Below are 23,032 nucleotides of genomic sequence, written 5' to 3' on the forward strand. Positions count from 1 at the left end.
CAGGCATGCACCACAATGCTTAGCAAAACAGAGTATCTTAATAAAAGGACTATTCTTTTCTTTGATGCAAATCAAGGTTTCTCAACTTCAGCACTGTTCATATTTTGTGCCAGGTAACACTATGTGTGATGCTGTCCTGTATCTGCACATTATAGGATATTTAGCTGAATTCTTGGTTTGACCCAAGACAAGCCAGTAGCATGTACAATCAAACGTGATAGTTTTGACAACCAAAATTTTCTCCAGGCATTCCAAATGTCCCTAGAGGTTGAGGTTGGGAATAAAGGAGGCAAGAAGTCATCTAAAGTTGAGAGCCATTCATCCAAATGATGAGGTATTAACATAATTTTATAATAAGAATGATACAAACTACATACAAAAAATAATCTTTAATGATACAAACTACATACAAAAAAGAATCTTTTTCGAAAATGATAAAGGAAATCAAATTGCTTCAGTAAACACTTAACGGAATAATGTCGTAGGATTTGAAAAAAATTAAAGAAGTATTTCTTCCTAATAAATTTTATGGAAAATATCAATGCATTCACTGTTTACATTTTATAAAATAATCATTCTTTGAGCTCTAAATAGAAAAGTCATCAAACTGAATTTGAAGAAAACAAACAAAAGTCCAGATGTGCTTTATGAAATGTCCACTGGATCATTTCAAAAGAAGCAATATCATAAACAGATGAATCTCTAAATCTTTGACCCACTTTTACAGACAAACTCATCAAAGACCTAACTCTTTATTAACCACAGCATTTTTCCTCTGTAAGTCAACAAATTTCCAATGAAGCCAATTATTGTCTACATCATAAACTCTTCAGTATGAAAGTTTAAGACACTTTCATGAATGGCAAGTTAGTGTTCTTAAAATTTTAAAATACAGATTTACCTCCAAAGCAGGTGTGGACAGTAGCACATGAGTGGACTGGACAACATCTGCAGCATGGATGTTGTTGTGATAGGCCACATCAGCATGGTAATGGTCTTCGAGGGTCATAAGGTATGTAATTAGAGTGTCTACTGGAATTTTAAATGTTTTTAACAAATCCCGTTCCTGTAGAAGAAGAAATTCTTGTAACATTTTTGTCTTTTTATTTAAAAAAAAAAGTTTCACATAGAATGTTAAAAAAAAAAAAATCACACACCAGAACTTCCTACAGATGACTCAGAAACAGAAATAGCACTTTCCCATGTTCAGTGAAGGAAATGGAAATACTTGGGAAGATACAGAACTTAAGGGGCAATATCAGAGTTGAATTGTCCTTCTGGAGGACAACAGTACTTTATCCAAACCTATGGTGTCAGGAATGAGTTGCCTACTCTAAAAACTTCAGTGTCCCATGACTATGGAGGTACCTGCAGTAGAATACCATTGACTCAATCCCTAGACCACACCAGCTCGACTCTCCTTCTAGGGCTGGAGTTTCCCATTCAAGTCTCAGTGTAATCAGCAACAGCCTCGAATTCTTATTTAAATCTCACCCTGAGCTGAGGAAAAGGCTCCACAAGAATAAGTGGATATGGAAAAGATAGTAGCACACAAAAAAGTGATTAAAGAAATTATGTTCTAAGGTTAGTCTGTGGAAATTTCTCTTTTTTTAAATTTGGCACTCCATTCCCTATGCAAGTCAGGATTATAAAGATGCTTCTTAAACTACTGTTTTAATGAATTGCTTCATCCCCCCATAACACATCTTTTTCTTTTTTTTTTTTTATTGTAAACAAATGGGACACATGTCGCCTCTCTGTCTGTACATGGCGTAAAGGCATACCATTTGTGTAATCATAAATCTACATAGGGTAATGTTGTTTGATTCATTCTGCCATTTTTCCCCTCCCCCCCACCCCTCCCACCCCTCCCCTCCATCTATACAGTCCTTCCTTCCTCCATTCCTGCCCCCCTCCCTAAACCCAACTCCAACCCCAACACTAACCCTTCCCACCCCCCATTATGTGTCATCATCCACTTATTAGCGATATCATTCTTCCTTTGGTTTTTTGAGATTGGCTTATCTCACTTAGCATGATATTCTCCAGTTTCATCCATTTGCCTGCAAATGCCATAATTTTATCATTCTTTATGGCTGAGTAACATTCCATTCTTAAATGGAAAAAAATAAAATAAAATAAAATATATTTGTGTTTTACCCACACTCCACTTTTCTATACCTTTATTTGTCCCTTGGAAAAGGAATAGATTAGGAGAAAAGATACTGTCGAAATGATCAACAACAACAACAAAAGGGTGAGTAATAAGGAAGACAAAATGCATACACATTTCATAGACTCAACAGTAAGTCCCTGCACAATAGAACTGTGATAGAACTCAACTATTATACCTGAAAAATGGTGTGCATGATAACAGTCAGAGGCCGGTTACCAGACAACTCAGCTATTCTGAAAACATGAAGACCCCATTTGTTCACATCTTCTAGTTCCTGGCATTAAAAAAATGGCATCAAAAAATTAGAACATGGAAGAACATGAGGCAATGAACACAAATATTTAAAAATTAGTGACTCTGATGGGAAGATTATTAGATTTTTTTAAAAAACGACTCATTTTAAATATACCATGAAGTATAGGCAAACTTCAGGCAAATTTATTAAATGTACTGAAAACTGAGGAGCATTGCTTAGCCTTGTAATTTTGACAATAATTCATATTCACAGATTTTGAATATTTGAATATCAATCTCAAAGCATTTCTTCAATGGATAATATTTACTCACAGAAAGTTAACTATTCTTCTAGAACCCAGAAGAGATGTAGACTAACTTCTTAAGACTAACTTCTTAAGACCAAAAATCAAATGAAGATGCAAAAAAATAAGACATGTGTACCAAACCACCTGTCTAAATTCACATATTAATAAACTTCAAATAATAAAAAGAGCTTTAAAAACTGCTTTTCTATCTTCAAACAACCCTATATAAATTAATGAACTTTTCCATCTATTTACAATAGAAGGAATTAAAATTCATGCAAAACATCACTGCATACTTATGATCATGCTCCCTGAAATTATCTTACCTTGGCCAGAACATCTTCTTGTTCTGTTTTAACTCCAAACCTTGGGATACTTGAATTAGTCAGACTAGAACTATGCATCAATTTCTTGACTCCACTGATCTGAGACATTGGTCTTTTCTTTTTCTCCTTTTCCTTCTGAGTTGGAGAAGGAATTTCCACTTCATGTTGCTTATCTTAAGAAATTTAGAAAATGTTCTACATTTATTATAAATTTTACTTTTAAAAAACACAACATGCATAATTAGATAGGTTATAATTAATCACTGGGAAATGTTTACAGGTTATACTTTCTCTGGTAGAGCTGAATATTTATAATTTCATGCAAACTTGATATCCTCACACCCAAAATTAAGCAAATAAATTCTATAACAACTAATTAATGGCAAACATGCCCAGTGGTTACCTCCTGATAGATTGCCCAATGAAAAAATTTTGCAAGATGTAATCATGATAGCAGACTTGGGAGAAAGCACAATTCTTGGTTATTTGCACTGTTCACCAACTCCAGTACTGTATGACATTAATTCAGAGGCTTGAAACTGCTCTTGCCAACTAAGGATTCCTGTATTCAACACATTTTAAAATAATAAAAACTACCCCCACAAATGTAATAAAAATAGCAGTAACAAACCTAATAGTTAACTAAAACTAGTCATACTATGGAAACTGAAGCAGCATTTTTTGAAAGAAAATATGTGTTTATTTATTTTCTGTTATTATAGAAATAAGCTTTCTAAGAAAAAAATTTTCAAAGGGAAGTAGTTACATCTGACAAGGTAAATTAAAAAAAAATTTAAAAATGGAAATAGCATTTTGAATTTACTTGATTACCTCAGCTACTTTCTATTTCAATACTACAAAGAGATAAGTTATGATGTAACCAAGTTTTATGGGAACCACATAGAATTCCAACTATAATCTCAAGTGAATTTACACAATTGCTCCTTATTGTTTTCTATAGTAAAACACATCAGACGTCTTGGTACATCCATTTATCCAGTATTTAAAGCAGTCAGCAAGCCTACTCATCCTTGCAGGTAGTATACTGTCATAAATGTCTATTCGGTAATGTGCTAATCAGCTATTAGAACAGTTTTGTTTTGAAAGTAAATTTCAATCAAGGATTTGTTCAAATTACTGATTTTCACTTATTTCATTTTCTTGCTGCTGATGAGGTAGAAGGGCTATCCCAGAACATTGGACTTTCAAATATTATTAGCAAACTTTTCTTCAGCAGTTGTACCCAACTTGCTCCCCAGTTTGTCAGACATGGTGTGCATTAGACATTGAAGTCATCAAGGGCAGGACTATTTCTAATTTATCATTAAATACCTACTACTCAGTCAGGGGTGCATTTAAAACAAATCTGTCAAATGCATGCATAAATATCTCATAAAGTATATTGTATGGTTTACTATTATGACAAAAAACTGACTAGGGATGTAGATCGGTGGTAGAATGCTTGCCTCTATGAGGACCTGGCAATCCCTAGCACCACTGAGTAAATAAATACAATTTACTTTGTCACCTTAGTTTCTAAGGCTTAGAAATTTATAGTATCAAATTATTAAGATAATAAATACGAATGGAATTTTTGACACTTATTTGGTTTCCAAAATGAGTTGGTGCTCCAATCCCTCTCGAAAAGCCAACAAGCAAAGAATTCAAAAGAAAAATACTAAGCCGCATGGAATTATTCTCACCTAAGAATGTGTTTGATATATACTCCGACACTTGGTTTCCAGACCGACTCATTTCAGAGAGATGGGTGAGCTCCCGATTAAGCATTCTTTTAAACTGAAAAACAAAAAGATAAAATGAAACAACTCAGAAGAGGAAATTTTAAGTGAAATAACAAAAGGATATCCTTGGACACAGGTAGATACACCCCCAAAATTTTAAAATTGCCTTCACAATTTAGAGCAGTACTGTTCAACAGAACCTTCAGCAATCATGGGGAATACCATGACCTGTGTTGTTCATGACAATGGCTACCGGGTGCAGGTGGCTGCCAAGCACTTGAAATATGGCCAGTTGTGAACAAGAACAGAATTTTGAATTTCGTTTAATTACCTTCAATTTAAATAGTCACATATGACTAGTGGCTACCACATTGAACATCACAGATGTTGATACTCAGTGACAATTAATAGTAAAAACAATTATAAACTTCAGATGTGTTATTGGTATTTAGATAAAAATATAATTTACAAGCATATAAAAGTATTTTCACATGACTAAGTATGGTACACTTTTATCATTTGGTTTATCACTATCAGAAATGAGTATATAAATAATATTGGTCAAAGGTTAAAATCTGATCTTTCACCCCAAGGAAAAACTTTAATAGATTTGAGTACTCTTTGAGAACTATGGAAAAATAAAATATTTTAATAAACATTTTACAATGTATCCATTTAAAAGTTTTTTTCAAGTAAGGAGTACAAGGTTTATTGGTTTTCAGCATTCACAGAATTTGCCAATCCATTTCCTAAGTCATGAAATAAAAAAAACAGATCAATTTTCATTATTCTATTTCATTACTTTGCAATTTGTTTTACTGAAGCTACAAGTGCCTGTTTTATCCAAAGACACCCTGGAATTAACTACCACCACATGGCATTGCCAGTATCCAACATTTTCAAAGATTTGATGCTTTCCTACCCATTAGCTGCTTCTTAACATGTCTTCCTTTGACTCTGAAAAGAGTCCAAATAGGCTTTTTAATATGCTTTTGATACTTCTCTTAACATGCAAAAACAATGTTTTTCAATATATAAAGTAACTGCTATTAGATCTTGTCGGAAGTCAAATACCTAATCTTTAGCAGCCCTTAAGTGGTTGAACTTCACTATAAATTCCCATTTAAATCTGGAGAGGAGCAATGAATTTATCTTTTAGAAATGTCTGAAATGCTATTCTTAGTATTGAATTACTTAGAATGTTCAAAAAATATGGCTTAACTGATACAAAGATGGCATACCTCAATATAGCTTGATAAATCTCTCCAAGAGTCAATCTTATTGACCACCTAAATGAGGTATAAGGATTGAACTCTCACTACAAAGCTCTGCAGAAAGCCACAACAACAAACCAAAGACTGCTGGACACAGGAGTGCATACTGGCACTCTCTGGCTGTCGAAAATCAACTGGTCCTGATGTATCTAGTTGTCAATTTACAGGTCGAGAAGTTTATTCTCAAACTCAGGAACACAATGGTTACGTTCTCCTTATGCCTTCTTTTTGTAACTTCTTGTTAATTATAAAATGCACATGTATGATAGAAAACCCAGAAAGCTGTATAGAAGAAAACAAGAAACCATGGAAATCTCCACTATTTAGAGATAAGAGCAATCAGTTATATTTTCTTCTATGCGCTTTTATAACCTGTGAGTTTTTTTAACAAAAATATTGGCATCACATAGTATATAAAACATAGCTGTTGCCTGTTTTCACTTAGCATTATGTATTATCATCTACTAGAATGTCCTAAGAATATTCATAAAATGTTTGCAGTACTGTTCAAATTTTTTTGTCCATCTTACCAAGTTATGTTTCCTTGAGTAAATTATGTGATACTGATTAATTAATTAATCTAATGGAAAGTCTTCTATTTAGTGTGACACATTATGGTTGCTCAACTTATTTGAATTCTTTTACCCAGTCCTCTTTCTAATACTCAGCCCCTACTTTTGGGTATTTTTTAGTTGATACTGATTTTTATGATTGAAGAAACATGCAGATTATGGTTATGAATAGCTAGCTTTCCTTTATCCAATCCCATAAGAGAGTTTAAGGCATGATCATGTATAATCCCACACAGGTTAGAGAGATGGCAACACATCTTGCTTTACAGATGAAATACACCTTTGAAAACATCTACTCATTAGACACACACACACACACACACACACACACAGAGTCTGCTACTAACATTTTATGTATGCATTCAATGAATTATCTCTTTGACCAGATGTTGTCCCTGTCATAAAGTGCAAGTTGCTATCATGACAAAGTCCTTTTATGTAAAAGATGTGAAACAGGCACTACTTTCAGCAACTGCCAGTCCCTCAGCAGTCCGTACAGGGAAGGTGTCCATCTGCACTTCTCTCAGTGCAACTAAACTGCAAGGTGCAAACCTTGTGGGGCAAGTGGAAAAGTTAGGTGAGGATAAGACCCACCTTCTAACTTGTGCACAAGCTCTAACCTATGAGGAATATGTTGCCATATGCACAAGTGGAAAAATGTTCATGCTACCTGCAAATACATGACTCCAATTACTGGTTTTTCTAGAAGAACATGAAATGTAATTTTTCTGGTAGTTCACCTACATAATTCATCAACATAGCCATTAGTACAGATAACTAAAGCAAAAAATGCCAGTGAATCTATTGTGTAGACTGAATAAATGGGACTGCATATTTCCTTGAATATTTCACAGCATACACATTATTTCCAGACTATTCTGTCTTTGTTGAAAACACAAAAACCTGGATTGCAGAAATCCTTCATCACACACCTGTCTCTCTACCAAGGCTTGCAAGGTGCTCAAAGAAGCTCAACATTTCTTTTTGACATAATTATAACTGACAGTAATTAGAAGCAACCTTTTCTCTTCCCAAAGAAGAGTGTGAGGGATTTCCTAAAGAGAATTTTCAAAGCATTCATTGAATTATAACATAAGGGTATTTTCTAAAAGAAATAAAAATCATTTTCCCGTATGGCTATTACATAAAACTTTCAATCCAGGGAAACAAAATTAATAACCACAAAAATCACCACAATTGCTTTCTCAATCTTGCAAAGTTGTTTTGGAGTGTATAGCCTGATGTACTAAAGAACCATATACTAAACCATTTAACAAACATTTCTGAACGTAAGCAGTATTTCTCTAATTTTGAGATAACCCTGCAACATTTATTAAAATAACTAGATAAAATTACTATGGTTGGTGAAGAAAGGATGGTTTAAAAAGCTAATAAAAAATATTCTTTTTGAAATACCATTATGTTTCATGATAGATTTAGAAGTCACAAAACACTGAACTGATTTTCAATTAATGATTGCAAATTAACTGAGCATTTATTTATTTTTAAAAGTTGCCTTTAAATATTTTCTGCTTGTGAATTTTTTACAGGTTTTGGTCTACATAGTTTGAAAATAATACATAGTATCATGGTTGCAACTAAGAAAATAATGAGGAAGATTTCTAAGTCCTTTGTTCTCATTTAGCATCAGAATATCTGTGTACACCATTTAAAAGGCATAAAGGAAAGTGAAAATGCAGTTAAATTTGAATGGTGTGTTTTATGCTTCAGAACTACAGTTCTCCAGTTTACATTCAAGATTGTATTTAATTTTTGTATTTAAGATTGTTAAGGAAGTGAAATAAAATAAATAAAAATATTCTTAAATATAATCCTCTAATATCCTGAATCATGCCCGTGTGCTACTTGGGTATATTACATATCTTCCTGGTATATATTCAAGGAGGGGGTGCAGCTCAAACAGAAAGAAAATGCTTAAATTCCCCTACAATCGTCTGCTAAAAAGTCATTAAATTTGCTGTTCTGTGACAAGTTTGGAAGCCAATAGTATTAAAAGCTATTTAAATTTAAATTTGCTGCATAAAAATAAAATCTTCAAAATACATAAGACCATATCTTTATTTGCCCTTCTTAAAATATTGTAGGGATGTATGTATTAAAATATAAACTAGGCTGTCCAGGAAAATTTTTCTTTAAAAAGTCAAGTGCTAAAATCTATATTTAGCTTTTTGGAGGTATTGTTCAAAAGCAAAATACAAAATCAAGCCTTTCAAAAATATATCAAATATGAGTGGTTAAAAGCTAAGATAAATTCAGGAGTGGGGGGGAGATTATGGGTATTTTTTATGTTACTTTCTATACTTTTTCTGAATTTAAAAAAAAAAGTAGCCCAGAAATGGCTAGCAGAATTCACATAATGAAAATCTACATTTTTAAAACATTTTGAAAATATGGATCATCCATAAATTTAAATATTGAAATGTTTTCTAAAAATTCAAGTAAATCTCGAAAGTAAAGAGGAAATTTTCCTTTAAGCAAAGAAACAGATAAAATATTTCAACCTGCAAGTCCTTAAAGTAATGGAATGAATCTTTAAAAATGTGTTGTGATTGGCTCAAACAGTCAAGGATAAGCCTCACTTTCTAAAGTGATGCTTCACCCCGAACAGAACTAAGTTTTTCTACCTTCCCCTACTGTCATGGAGGTAGACCACAATGCTAGCATTACCACAGAATAGGCAAAAAGACTGTTAAGTATGAACACATTCTTATTAAATTCGGTATATTAATTCATTTCTGGAGATTAACAAAAGCATTCCCAACATACAAACTTTCTTACAGTTTTATAAGACAAATATCACCTTAAATACTCAATGTCAGTTTTTAATGTTATTTAGAGTAGTATATGCAAAGGTGGAAAAAAAATTTGTCAGATTAAAGTAGTATAGATATTTAAAAAAAAAAACACAAATTGTGTAAATTTGAAGTGCTACATATTAACTAGAATCCATAAACCACAATAGGAAATTGGACCAAAACTGTATTTGAAAATGAATTTATTTAATTACCTTGATATTTTAAAGCATAACTCAAACTTACACCATATGACAAACAGAAGAATCACTGCACATCAAAGCTATTTTAGCAAACTACACATGATAAAAATTATACAATCATCTTGAACACTGAAAAACACGTTTCTTTCCTAGTTCATGTAAAAGTGAAAAATACAGAATTGCTTAGAAAGCTTAAATACCATCACAATTTGTTAAAACTATTAGTTATGTAATCAGAGTAACCAGGAGTTTTCAAAGGAGAAATCAATCTTACCTTTATGTAGCCCCAAGACACTGACAACAAATAGTTTGCTTCAGGCATTTTTGATTGCTTATCAGAAATGCTTATATATATGACAAATAAGTTAAAAAATATGTATATCTTCAAAACCTTGATACTTTCACAATCCCCATAAGCCACACAGTGTGTGGGATTTTAAAAAATTTGGGTAATTAAGTATACATAAGAATGCCTCGCATTAGGTTCCATCCAGTCTTCTTCCCATTTAATATATGCCATTTGTAAAACTCCAAAATGGAACAAAATTCAACAACTATTCTGAATAAAGAAAATCCATGTGATAAAGGAAGAGCTAAAGATCTAAGGGTCTGCATCTTTCTCTCTCAGAGCTCCAGGGCTTAATGAATAATGTATGTCAAGATGCTTAGCTGCAAGAAAGAATAGTTCTGTCCAAAGCTACCAAATAAGGAACTGCCGGGAAGCTGGGAAGAGTGACAAGAAACCCCTCCCACAGAACCCCAACTATGCACCAATCGCATTCCATCCTCTGGGTGTGAGGGGCAGAGGGCGTGGACGTGGAGCAGACTGCTTTGTGATTGGCTGGTGAGGGCGAGCCTCCCGGGAAGAGGTTTTCCACCTCACCCGGTGAACGCCATTTAATAACGGTCTCCCTGCAGCTCTGAGGCTGCTGTGGGAAACATGAATGGGGCTTCCCTCTCAGAGATGGATAACGACCATGACACTATTCAAAATCTGCAGCTTGTTTTAAAACGAGGACTGCCAGCCCTTCTGGGGCCAAGTCTATGAATTTTAATATTCTTGGACTTTTCTTGCATCTACACAAAAGCTGCTCTGAAAATACGCATGCATTTTAATTGCTTCCAATTAAATCCAAAACAAGCGGCTTCCCTGGTGACGTAGATATAACCATGGTTCTTCCCCCCCTTCCATCGCAAAAGCAAAGAGATTATAAAATGTGACCTATGTTCAGAATTCACAAGTGGAACGATGCATCCCCTGACCTGTAGGTATGGCTGGCCTCAGGTCCTTTGTTTGTGGTGCTATATATGCTTGAGTTCTTTAAGTTCAACACCTTACTGTAGAGATGATTTATCACAAATCTGCCTTGGGAGAAAAGGAATCTGAAAGCTAACAAGTTGTGTATGGATAAAGACTGCAGTGTATATAGATTTCAGGATCTATATTTTGATCAGAAGAGAACATTTTTATAGCTGTATACAAAGTTAAAGTTAAGTGGCTTTTAGGAATACAGAATTAAGCTGAAGAGTAATCACATCTTTTATGCAGAGGTGTCATTCTTTCAGAAAAATATTTTTTTCTGTAAGGTTTAGAGTAGTATTACTCTGTAATTTTTATATTAAAAGAGGTCCTTTGTATGAGAAATGAATGAAATCTTGCTTTTGCACTATTTTAACATAAAATTCTGCCCATTCCCCCTCATCTCCATCTCAAACTTTTACTCTCAGTTCTTCTGTGACTTAATGATATGGTTACTGCACATTCTTCCTGTCATTTAAATACTTCTGTACAGGTTTGTCTGTCTTAGTAAGCCCTCATCATAGATACAGCAGTTCCTCCTTATCTGCAGTTTTACTTTCTACAGTTTGTTAGTCTAAAAGCATTAAATGGAAATTCTAAAAATAAATGTTCAGAAGTTTTAAATAACTTTTATTTTGGTATATTGTTAAAATTATTCTATTTTATTATTAATTATGATTGTTGATCTCTTATTATGCCTAATTTATAAATTAAAATTTATCATTATGTTTGTATAGGAAAAATACATTATATGTAGGTTCTGGTATTCTTCACTGTTTTAGGCAGCTACTGGGGGGTCCTTGAATATAACCCCTGGATATAAGAGGGGACCACTGCATTTTCTTCCTCTTTGAAATTCTATTGATTCTTTGCTGTGGAAGTTCTCAGTTGCTATTTACACCTCTTGTGTTCATTTCCTAAAATCCTCTTAATCCTCTACAAAAAGAAAGGAAAGAAGGCAAAACGTTTTTTTAATCCGGTCTTTCATCCTGCTTACCTTCTCTGAAGTGTTCAGCCTTGTCTGATCACTCTTATCACTTTCCCTTAACTCCCAGGATCCTGAACTTCTTTTCTTTCCACTTCTCTGACCATACCTCCTCTGCCTTCTTCTATTAATCCCCTAACTCAGGATCTCCACAAAGACTCTGTCCCAGGCCTACACTCTTCAATGACTACTTCTCACCCGAACAGTAGTACTGTTTTTCCAAATCTATGATACTCTCCCCTTTCAGATGTCCTGCCAGTCACGTCAAACTTTTTCAAAACTATGAAACATTTTTCTATTTAAAGTAGTTCTTATCATAACTACTCCCATTGCAGTCAGGGGGCCCGTGTTTCTTCCAGTGTCTCAGATGAAATCTGTGACTCCTACTACCCGATAGGTGTCTCATGTGAGTCACACACTATCAGGTGTTTAATATAAATCATCTAACTGAATCCTTGAGTAACCCTGACGTGTTCCCCTCTACCACATTACCTTCTCGCCTCACCCGAGGTCGTGATCAACTCCAATCTTATAAAATGCCATTACTTTTGTTCCTTTCCATTCCCACTCCCAATGTCTCAATTCAAATACTGAGGAGTGAAATGGAAAGTACCTTCAATTTCATTCCCTCCAATCTCTCATTTCCACATAAAGAGACACCGTAAGGGTAAAAAAAAGAATTTCCCGGATGCACCCCAGCACCTGGACTCTAATCCTAACTTCTAAATAGGTTAGTACAGCAGCTATTCTGCAAACGACTCCTCCTGAGTCACACCACCACGTTCTGCTGAATCTGAGCTGGCCTGTGTGACCATGTGACGCTGCATGACTGCTCAGGCTGTCACAGAAGCCTCAAGCTTTCACCTTGCTTTCTTTGAATGTGCGACTGGGATCCCTGTGCTGATATATAGGAAAGCCCAAGTGCCCTGAAGAAATCTATACTGACTTCCTGAAACATTGGTGCTGGGGGCGGATACCAAGAGATTGAGTCTGCCTGAGAAGGAATACACATTTGCCCAGTCACCAACCAGACCTGAGATGAAGGAGCCATCCCAGTCATTCAGCCCGGTTTGGCTTTCGGATGACTCCAGCCCCAGCCACAACCTTACTGCAACCACAAGAGACCCCAAGTGCTAGCCATGCCCAGTTAATCCACAATATCAGGAAAGCTAGTAAAGATAAACTGCACTTCAAGTTTGAAGTGATTTGTTATACAGCAATCGATAGCCAGAACAGTTAAGAGGATTAAATGAGATAATATATGCAAAGCACTTGAAACAATGATACATAAAAGTTAAAGAGATATCAGATGATATTGATAAGAATAGTTCCATTATCATATCAACATTTTTTAACTCTCAAACTACTTCGTTTTTTAATATACCATGTTTCCTTTTATCTGCATCATGTCACTCCGTGTGTCAGGTCTGAAATACTGTAACTGCTTTTCCACTCATCTTCTCCACTCTGGCTTTTGCCCCTCCAGGGCCATACTGAATTCCACTGTCAGAACCCATCTCCTCAAATCCAGCCTCAGTCTGGGACTTCAAAGCTGGTAACCCACGGAGCACCACCTACTGCCCCTGCATCCACACTCCTCTGTGGGATCCAGATTGCTGCTCCTAATCCCCAACTGCAAAACTGTTTTCAGCCACTCTTTCACACCTCTGCCCTGTCCCTGGAAGGCTAGAAGTCCACCTGTCTCTTGGATGAGCAGCGGATCCCACTTCCCTATTGTACTAGTTCACTACCTAGAACAACCTCCTCCTTCCACTCTGCCTGCCTCAAACCAGCCCTTCAAAGTCAGATTTAAGTTATTTAAGTATATCTCAAGAATAAAAATTCCAGTCCTTCTTCAAATTCTAATTATCCTACATTCACCCCTTCATTCAATAAATATTTTTACTAAACTCCTACTATATGCCAAGCACTGTCCCGGGTGCTGGAGGACACAGTATAAACAAAACACATTGTTCCTTCCTGGAGCTTACATTCAACACTAAGTTAGCAATATGAAACACACTGGAGAATGATAAATACAATGGAGGGAAAGAAGGGAGAGGGAGGCAAGGATGTGTCAGGACAGAGAGGACCAGGGAAGCCTCTGAGGAGATGATGGACACCCAGAGATCTAGAGAGCCAGCCAGAGCCCTGGGAGGGGACCCCGGCTAGAGAAATACCCACAACAAAGGGGCCCAGGCAGCAGCACATATGATGCTGGGTTCCCCAAGACCAAGGCGTGTCATTAACTCCAAGTCACATGCCAAGTGGTTCTCAGCTGTCTCAGGCTCACTGCCCTGACTCCTTTTGAAATCCACCCATCAGTCAATTTTATTCTTTGACAAGCTTCAAGCTAAGTTATCATTTTCTTTTTATAACAAACGTTTCTTTTATCCTGAAGTGAAATTCTTAACCATCATTCCTATAAATATACTTTACTAAATAGATCTATACAGACTAAATAGTCCCTACATAGATAAAAATAAGTATAATGGTTTATCAGTCACATAAGGAGAAATAAAAGAATTTAGATGGAATAATACAAAACATAATATTTGTACACAAATATATTAAAAAATTGTCAAAATCTTAGATCTTACTATCCTTGTTTAGCTATATGACCTTGAGGGAGTTAAATGTTTCAAGCTTCAATTCAGCCATCTGGAAAATAATAATAGTATCCAATAGTTCCCCAAATTTCCTGAATGTTCCCCAAGAAACAACTACAATCTGTGTTCTAGCTGTTTCTACTGTTTTGAGCTTGGCCTCCATAATCAGGAGGTAAAATCATTGAGAGAAAGTATATATCTTATCCTTTTTCTATATTTCTTGAGGTAGTTAATGTATCACAGGTACAACAATGTTGCTGACTGATGCAGAAGCAAAAATTAGCAACATTTTCAAACACCTGTAGGAGACAGGAAAGGACCAGAGTTTTTACCCTCAGCAATGTCATCAAAGACATTTAACACAAATTACATATGGCAAAACAACAGAACCTGTCTTAAAAAATTGTGCACAAACACACACACGGTTTCCCCAGCCTCTGACTCTCCACTGCCCCTTCTCCTGCTGAATGCAGTGGTGTTTCTATTCCACAGACTTCCATCAGCAACCAAGATGCACAAGTGCTCGGATGGTGTCAGATTTGAAATAATCTTACTGTAAGTCCCTAATCTGCTGCCAGAAGATTACTGCACAGTGTTAAGTAAAAAGTACCAAGGAAGATTTACATAGTTCAAGGGAATCACAAGTCTTTTTTAAGCACCAAGCCAAATTAAAACTCGATTTACTTTTTTCCCACTATAAGAAACAGACTAGAAGCTCGTTCCTACTGCCATGGTAGGAAGAACTTGTATAGAGGGATTCTAGACAATACAGACGAGAAATTCAGGTGGGTCCAGAAAGATACAACTCTTACTGTCAGACGTGATTTCTGACGATGTAAACCGTCACAAGTTATTAGACATCTACTTTGTGCTGGGAGTTTTATACACCTTCTTTCCTACCTTTGCAACATCTCAGTTATGCAGATGCTATACCCATTTTAAAGTAAAAAGATGGACACACTTAAATACTCGATGACGTGCCCCATGGGTTACAGGGCTGAGGCAAACCCAGGCCTCCTTCTGTCTCTGCTCGTCATGGTCCACAACAGCTTGTCATCTAAGAGGCTGATGCAAGATCTATGATCATTCGTAGGAAGTTGGGAGCAGATCCCTTTACCCTCCATTCTTCTGCTGACTCTACAGTGTCTTAATGAAAGAACCATGGTTACTATCTCTGTGGTCCGATCTCCAGACAGGGTGGATCCTAGCAGCTAACTTAGTCAGGAAGCGGTGCCCAGATACGCAGCCCCACCCAAGTGAGGCAGGCCTATGTTGGGAACGCACCATGAACCAAACAAGGATGTCCTCTCATGCAGAGTGGCAGCAACACACTCGGAAGAGGAGCTGAGGTCCAGAGAGTCCTGACAACGCGGTGTGAGGGACAGTGTCACAGCTAGAATTCAGATTCCTGTTGTAATCTGCTGCTCTTGAACATATGAACGGTTTATATACATGTGTGCGTATGTTGAAACAGAAAAAGTACTTTCCCTCAGCATTCAGTTCCTGGCTCCTGAAAATTCTCCAGAGAACCACTACATGCCTCCTCTTGTGTTCCTCATTTTCTCAGTCCTTAATAGATACTCCAAACGATCAGCACTCTCTCTGGACTATTTCAGGATACTTAAAATTCTGCTGATCTTTGACACATTCACACATGCTGGCAGCATTGACTTGATAACAATGGTTGAGACAGAAAAGCCACACTTTTTAACAGGGAAAAATTAAAGTCAAAATATGAAGAAATTGGGGCTCAGAGAAGTCAAGTGCCTTGCTGAAGGTCACAAAGCCAGAAAGTAGTAAGGCCAATGTTTGAAATTAGGCTGTCTGGCTTCTGCTCAAAACAGTATTTCATAAGGCAAACACAGAAAGACAAGTACTGTATGTTCCCCCTCCTGTGAGGAAACTAAAAAAAGACCTGAAAGTAGAATAGTGATCACCAGGGACTAGTGAGGGGAGGGTTGCGGGGGAGGGGAGAGAAATGGGTGATTTGATCAGTGCAGGAAAATAGCACACCCAACTCCATTAATGTACAATTAAAACATGTTAATTAAAAAAGCAGCATTTCAGACTTTAAGTTTAGCCTAGAGTCTACACAAGAGGTCTATTAACATAATCAATTCTAAGCTGAACATTACATTATTATACTTGAAATATTTAAGACATATAATTTAAAATAAACATTTTCTTAGATTTCTCCAGTCTCAGGGATTGTTCTGGAAATAGTATTTTTGGTAGGACTTATACTATTGGAAAATATTTTATTCTATAATCTATCTACTTTTATTTTATACCTTTCTACTTAGAATCAAAGTTCTGGTAGTTATTATTAACCAAGACCCAAATCTAAATAAAAGCTGGGTCTCATACATCTAGTCCTGTTCAGTTCAGCAAATGCAAATACAATTACTTAAATCCTCCTGGAATAATTATGAGGCAAAGTTTAACTTGAGATAGTAAACACAAAAGCTACAGCAGACCAGTGTCTCTAAAAACAGTCTATCTTTGTTTTCAAATGTCTTAGAAATACTGTATGACAATATAGACGTACACACATACACACACAGATAAATACGTACATGCTTTACCACTGAGCTATAACCCCAATCCTTTTAAAAAAAATATTTAATTTTGGGACAGGGTCTAAGTTGTTGAGGGTCTCACTATAGTGCTGAGCTGGCCTTGAACTTGGGGTCGCTTTTTGAGTCACTGGGATTAGAGGTGTGTGCCAACACATACAACTATAACCAATATTTTAAATCAAAGAATTTTAAATCTACTTTCACATTATAAAAACTGTATTTACTTTGATTAATGCTAAAACATGAAGAAACCTTGAATAAATCCACTACATCTGTTTGTGTTTACTGCCCTCTAGTGACAAAGGACCCACATTTGACTTACAAAGCAGCTCTCCCTGAGTTACCTTTCAGAAAATGAAAGTTCCCTCACAAGTACTAAGGATACCTAAGATTAAGAGGAGCTGCAAGTTGATTCTTAGAGACAGAACAATCACCTAGAGAATAAGCTAAGGTTCATTCTCTAATTAATCTGGTCTGAAATGTTTCACCCAAACGGCTTTATTTAAAATAAGAAGCAACTGCAACATTTATTGAGCAAAGAAATTCCAATACAAGAAACTTTATTTTTGTTGTGGCTCCTCGAGGCTGCAATAACAGGAGGCTGATCTGATAGGTGTGTTTGCATTTCTCTTCTGCCTGGGCTCACTCTTACTAACTGTTAGCACAGCACCCTGCAATGCTGATCCAGCTTGAATGCACACAGAGCTGTGCAGGTCTGCACCCTCACAGCCGTTTAATCTACCTGGCTGACACCATTACCATCTTCATCACTTTGTCCAGAGGGATTTTTGTTTCACTGAAGAAAAATCAAAGCAATAACTGGATACACAAAGTCTCCACAAAAATAATCTGGTATGAAAGGGTACTATCTACTTAGAAAATGATGATCCCGATGCACTAACACTGGCCAGGGTCAACACCAACACTTCAAGCACAAGGGGGCCATCAAAATCATCTTAAAATGCTCCCTCTTCACTATGTGGTGTGCTTTGTGAAATGATTTAAACAGAGAAGGCCTGTCTTCTAAAGCCATAATGACAAATGTAAACAGGCTTACTCCTAGACATGCATCATTTTCACCTGCACCGCTTTGATATGTGGATCTTAAAGGAATTTTAAGTCACAAAAATTGAGCTATAATTCAAAGAAATGAAAGTGTATTTCTTTCAACAAAAGATGCTTGAACAATTGGACACCCAGTCACCAAACAATGAACCCCAACCTTGTGCCATACCGATTTCTACTTGATTCTTTGCAAACTATTTCAAAAATTTGAAGTGCGGGGGGATTTTTTTCTGAACTCCTTCTAAATGGACAGCAAAACCTTAATGCCAAAACCAGACAAGGACACAACAAAAATGAAATCTACAGGTTATTAATCTTGATGAGCACAGATGCAAAAATTCTCATCAAAAATTAGCAAACTAAATCCAACAGCATGGTAAAAATGATTGTTCATCCTAATCAAGTAGAATTTATCACAGGGATGCAAGGGTGGTTCAACACACACAAATCAATGAATTCTCCTGAGCTACATCACACACAGAATGAAGGACCCAAATCATGAAAGATCACCTCAATAGAGACAGAAAAGTCATCTGAGAAAATGCAAAATCACTTCACGATAAAAACTCCCAACAACAGCTTCCAAGGAACCTAACACAATAAAGACCATATGTGACAAGCTCACAGCTAACTTCATACAGAATGCATACAAAAAGTTGTTTCTCCAAGATCTGATGCAATACGAGGATGCTCACTTTCACCTCTTTTATTCAACATTGTCCTGGAAGGCCCAGCCAGAGCAATTAGGCAAGAGAATGAAAGAAAGGTCATCCAGTTTTGAATGGGAGAGGTCAAACTGTCCCTGCTTGCAGACACAATCTTAAAACAGAGGAAACCCTACAAAGTCCACATAAAGAAAAAAATAAAACTGTTAGAACTAAAAAACAAATTTGGTAAAGTTGCAGGACAAAATCAGTGTACAAATGGCAACTTTCAGCCACTAATGTTTGTTCATCATTGAAAAGACAACAAATATTTATTGTATACTCATTCTAGGCTGAATGCTCTGTCAACTGTGAGACAGAAAAAAATCCATTAAAGTGGGTATGACTTTTTGCACAAAACTGAAGAGCCTCAATAGGAGAATTCCCTCTGAATCCTTTTGTTTTTGAACACTTTTTCATAGTTTTCTTCCTTTTCCAGCCCTTGGTTGTCAGCCTGGTCTCTTTATAGTCAGTAAAAATGTGCTTCATTATACTCAGTCTATGATGCTTTTCCCCTTTTAGGATGAGCTTCGGTCTAGGGCAGCGTGTCCCAGAATGTGTTGTGAAGGGGAGCAACCTAAAGCAGCACTTTGTAAAGATGACTTCCACTTAACACGGCACTAACTTCTGTGGAGGCTGTACATTAGCATAGTCAAGGCTCTGCGAAAGGACTATGATATACAACCTTGCTTTATTTTGTTTAACACAGCATTTCCCAAACTTGTTTTACTATGGAACTGTTGATATTACTAATAAGGAAAAAAACTCATAGTACTTAGGTTTAATAAAAGATTCCTGTGAAAGTAATGGGCTTTAAAAAATCAGACAGTTAAGAGTTTGAGGATGGTTATCACCTATTCACTCAATGATATTTATTGAACAGCTAATATGTACGTGCCTGAGGGACACAATGATGAACATGACAGAGTCTTCTTGCCCATATAAAATTTGGGGCAGAAAGACAGACCCAGAAAAAAATTAATGAAAGAACAATAGAGGCAAAATGTACTGTGATGGGGGACTATAAGATTTAGTATTGAGGAAAAACTGTACCAAGAAGGAACTTGCTGAGAAGAGACCCAAATAACCATGAAGAGTCAAGTACTGCAGCAGTGTTCACAACTGCTAAGATATAGAAACAACCTAAGTGTCCATCAAGTGATGACAGGACACAGAAAATGTGGTGCACACACATCATGGAATGCTATTCAGTCAATAAAAAGAATGAAATTCTGTCACAACAACATAGAAGGAAATGAAACGTCGCAAGGAAAACATTTCGATTAAAATGGTTGCTTTAAGATGGCTACCATGATATCTACCCAAAGGTTTATGTACCAGTGGTTTGTCTGGAAATTATTAAAATCATCGATGCTAGCCAAGACTGCTTTTGGAGATCTCAAACACACCTAGATGTTTTTCTCAGGATGCACCGGTCTGACAAGTGCAAAGACCCTCAGGAGTACTCTACTACAACTCTTCAAAAACCATAGTCTGCCTCCCCTGGGTTACTACCGTCAATGTGTAAGTTCATTTCACTTTGGGTAAATGCAAAATAATACACTGAGTTCATACCATTCTTCAAAAGAAGCTCTTTACAGACCCCTTAAGACTGATTTACAATGGACCCAGCAAATGGGATTGTATTACAGGAGTGTCAATAAAGAGAAGAGTAGCCAAGATCCTTAACTCTTTATGCAAAAACGCTACAGACCCCACTAACGGTGATGGACAGCTGAACATGGACAGCTATGGCTTGGGTGGTCACTTTCCCTCACAGCTAGGGAGGCAAGTGCGTGGATTAGAATACACACACTTCCATCTGAGGTTATTAAGAAAAGACTCCAAGTAGATGGCTTCAACAGCCTCCAAAATACTGGTCCTAGTGATCCACAAAATTGTCTTTCCCTAAAACTCATAATAAAAGAATAATAAAAGCTAAAATTTATTGAGTATTTACTATGTGCTGAGGATGGTGCTGGCTATTCTACTGGTGTTATCTCATTTATTTTAAATAAAAACCCTATGGGTGAGCACTAGCATTATCCCCGTTTTACAGATGAGTCTTAAGGCTTCAACTATCAACTCTGTGGAGACAACACCCTAGTAAAATTTTGACTCTTCAGCAGAAAACCAGGCCTGACAGTTGAAGGCCTAGAGAACACTGCTACTTACACACGGAGTCTCACCTTCATCTCATGGCTGAAAGCTTAACTGAGATAATGTCCCACAGTCCCCATCCCAATCTGGCTTCTCTTCCTCATCTGCCAACTATCATCTTTCCCATTATTTGGGTGCAGTTTGACACTGTCCTCTGGCTGCAGTCCTGTAGTCTTAGAGGTCCCATCGCCCTCCCCCATGCGATCCTTGTCCTGGCCATCCTTTCTTTTCATTCCCATCCTGCTTCAGACCCTTATCACTTTAGTACCTAATTCTCCAACAGACTCTTCTTGATTTGAGCATGTCCCCTGAGTATGATCCATCCTGCGCACTTTCACCAGATTGACCCTCCTAAAATCACGTGGTGGTTATTTTCCTTTCTGATATTTTCCTTACAATCAAATGCCAGGTTCTTCAGATCTACAGGAGAGTTGCGCGTGGCTTAGGCTGTCGTTTAAGGCAGCTGGCCCTGTGGCCCAATCTGCATTTCTCACCCTTGTGCCTGGCCCTATGATCAGATGGTTCTGTCAGGCTCACACTTCCACTATCCCCACTAATCTCTCACCCCACAAACATATGATAAAACTAAACCACAGGATATTCTATCCTACTCCGGATTCTTCTAGACCCTAGGAATTCGCTCTTTCCTCATTAGCAACCCATGTGCATCCTCAATGTTCCAGATCCAGGTGCTGAAGAAGCACGTTCCCTGGAGACTTCTCAGTCATTCTGATCCTGTGTGTGGGACTTTTCTACAGGACAGGGACACCAGGAAGCACTCATTAAATGCAACAGGCTTAGTTATAAGGCTAGCTATATTTTCTTTTTTTTTTTTGTTACTTTTTTTATTTTTACAGACTGCATTTTGATTCATTGTACACAAATGGGGTACAACTTTTCATTTCTATGGTTGTGCACAATACAGATTCACACCATTCCTGTAATCATAAATATATATAGGGTAATATTGTCTGTTTCATTCTATTATCTTTCCATCCCCGCCCCCTCCCACCCCATTTTCCTCTATACCATTCGAAGTTCCTATATAGGCTAGCTATTTTCAATGGTAAGCCTGTATGTTTTGATACTTGGGTATCTACCTGTTTGCATAAAAACACTCACACATTAAAAATCTCATTTCGCCTCTAAGAACCTTGAGCAGACAGAGTCCTGCCATCTAAAACACAAGGATATATAACAACACCTCAGTGAAAGCCTGAAACCTGAACTGTGGTTGACTGCAGCCCAAAGGTGCCAAACAAACCCAAAACCTCCTAATGGTTTATTTCCCACATGAAAATGGTATCTCATCTAGAGAATGGTCAAGGTCAAACAAAGTGACAGGGACTTACCAAATTAAAAATGTCATTTGAAAGTGATGATGCCCATAAAACCCAAAATCAGGATTATGACTAACAAGACCAAGTCTGTTTCTTCCTAAGTTAAAAACCCTGATAAAAGCAACACAAGACTGTGTTGTCCTGGTTCACTTCAACTCTCCTGTTCCTTGTTAATTTATCTGTATAATGAAGGGGAACAGGACTCACATATCTCTTTTACCTCTAAGGACTTTTGGAACAGAAGAGGAAAAAAAGAGTTTATTAAGCAAACTCAAGTTGGATTCCTCTGCAAAGTGACTGACATTAAGTGGAAAATGGAAAGGGACCAATCGCCTATGCAGTGACTCATTTTCAACCCTTCTAACAACTGCTCCACTAGGGAAGTTTTCTCTTGCTGGCTATATCTAGTGTCAGACTCATGACTAAGACCTCATCATGGGGCTGGCACCAGATTCAAGGTCATCTCATCTACTCCTCTGTTTTCTCAGCTAGATTGTCATTTGTAATCTGCAAGGACTAAAGGGTCTAGTTTTTGTTCATTTATACATTCACCAGGAAAAAGCACTTGTTATCTTGATATTGACTGATATTAGGCACATTTTTTTAATCACAACTTCACATTTCACCGAATCAGAAAAATAA

At 36.8% G+C, this 23,032-nt stretch overlaps 1 protein-coding gene across 1 annotated transcript in view; it reads right to left on the minus strand.

Moving 5' to 3' along the window:
* Window positions 1-23,032, minus strand: part of LOC124986645 (cAMP-specific 3',5'-cyclic phosphodiesterase 4D-like) — an 833,189-nt gene that overhangs the window by 18,360 nt on the left and 791,797 nt on the right. Inside the window, 4 exon segments of the mRNA XM_047555161.1 lie at window positions 902-1,066; window positions 2,352-2,450; window positions 3,045-3,217; window positions 4,748-4,841. Coding sequence (XP_047411117.1) covers window positions 902-1,066; window positions 2,352-2,450; window positions 3,045-3,217; window positions 4,748-4,841 — 531 coding nt within the window.

Source organism: Sciurus carolinensis, chromosome 6 (assembly GCF_902686445.1).
Source record: "Sciurus carolinensis chromosome 6, mSciCar1.2, whole genome shotgun sequence".
In the NCBI taxonomy this organism is placed as follows: Eukaryota; Metazoa; Chordata; class Mammalia; order Rodentia; family Sciuridae; genus Sciurus; species Sciurus carolinensis.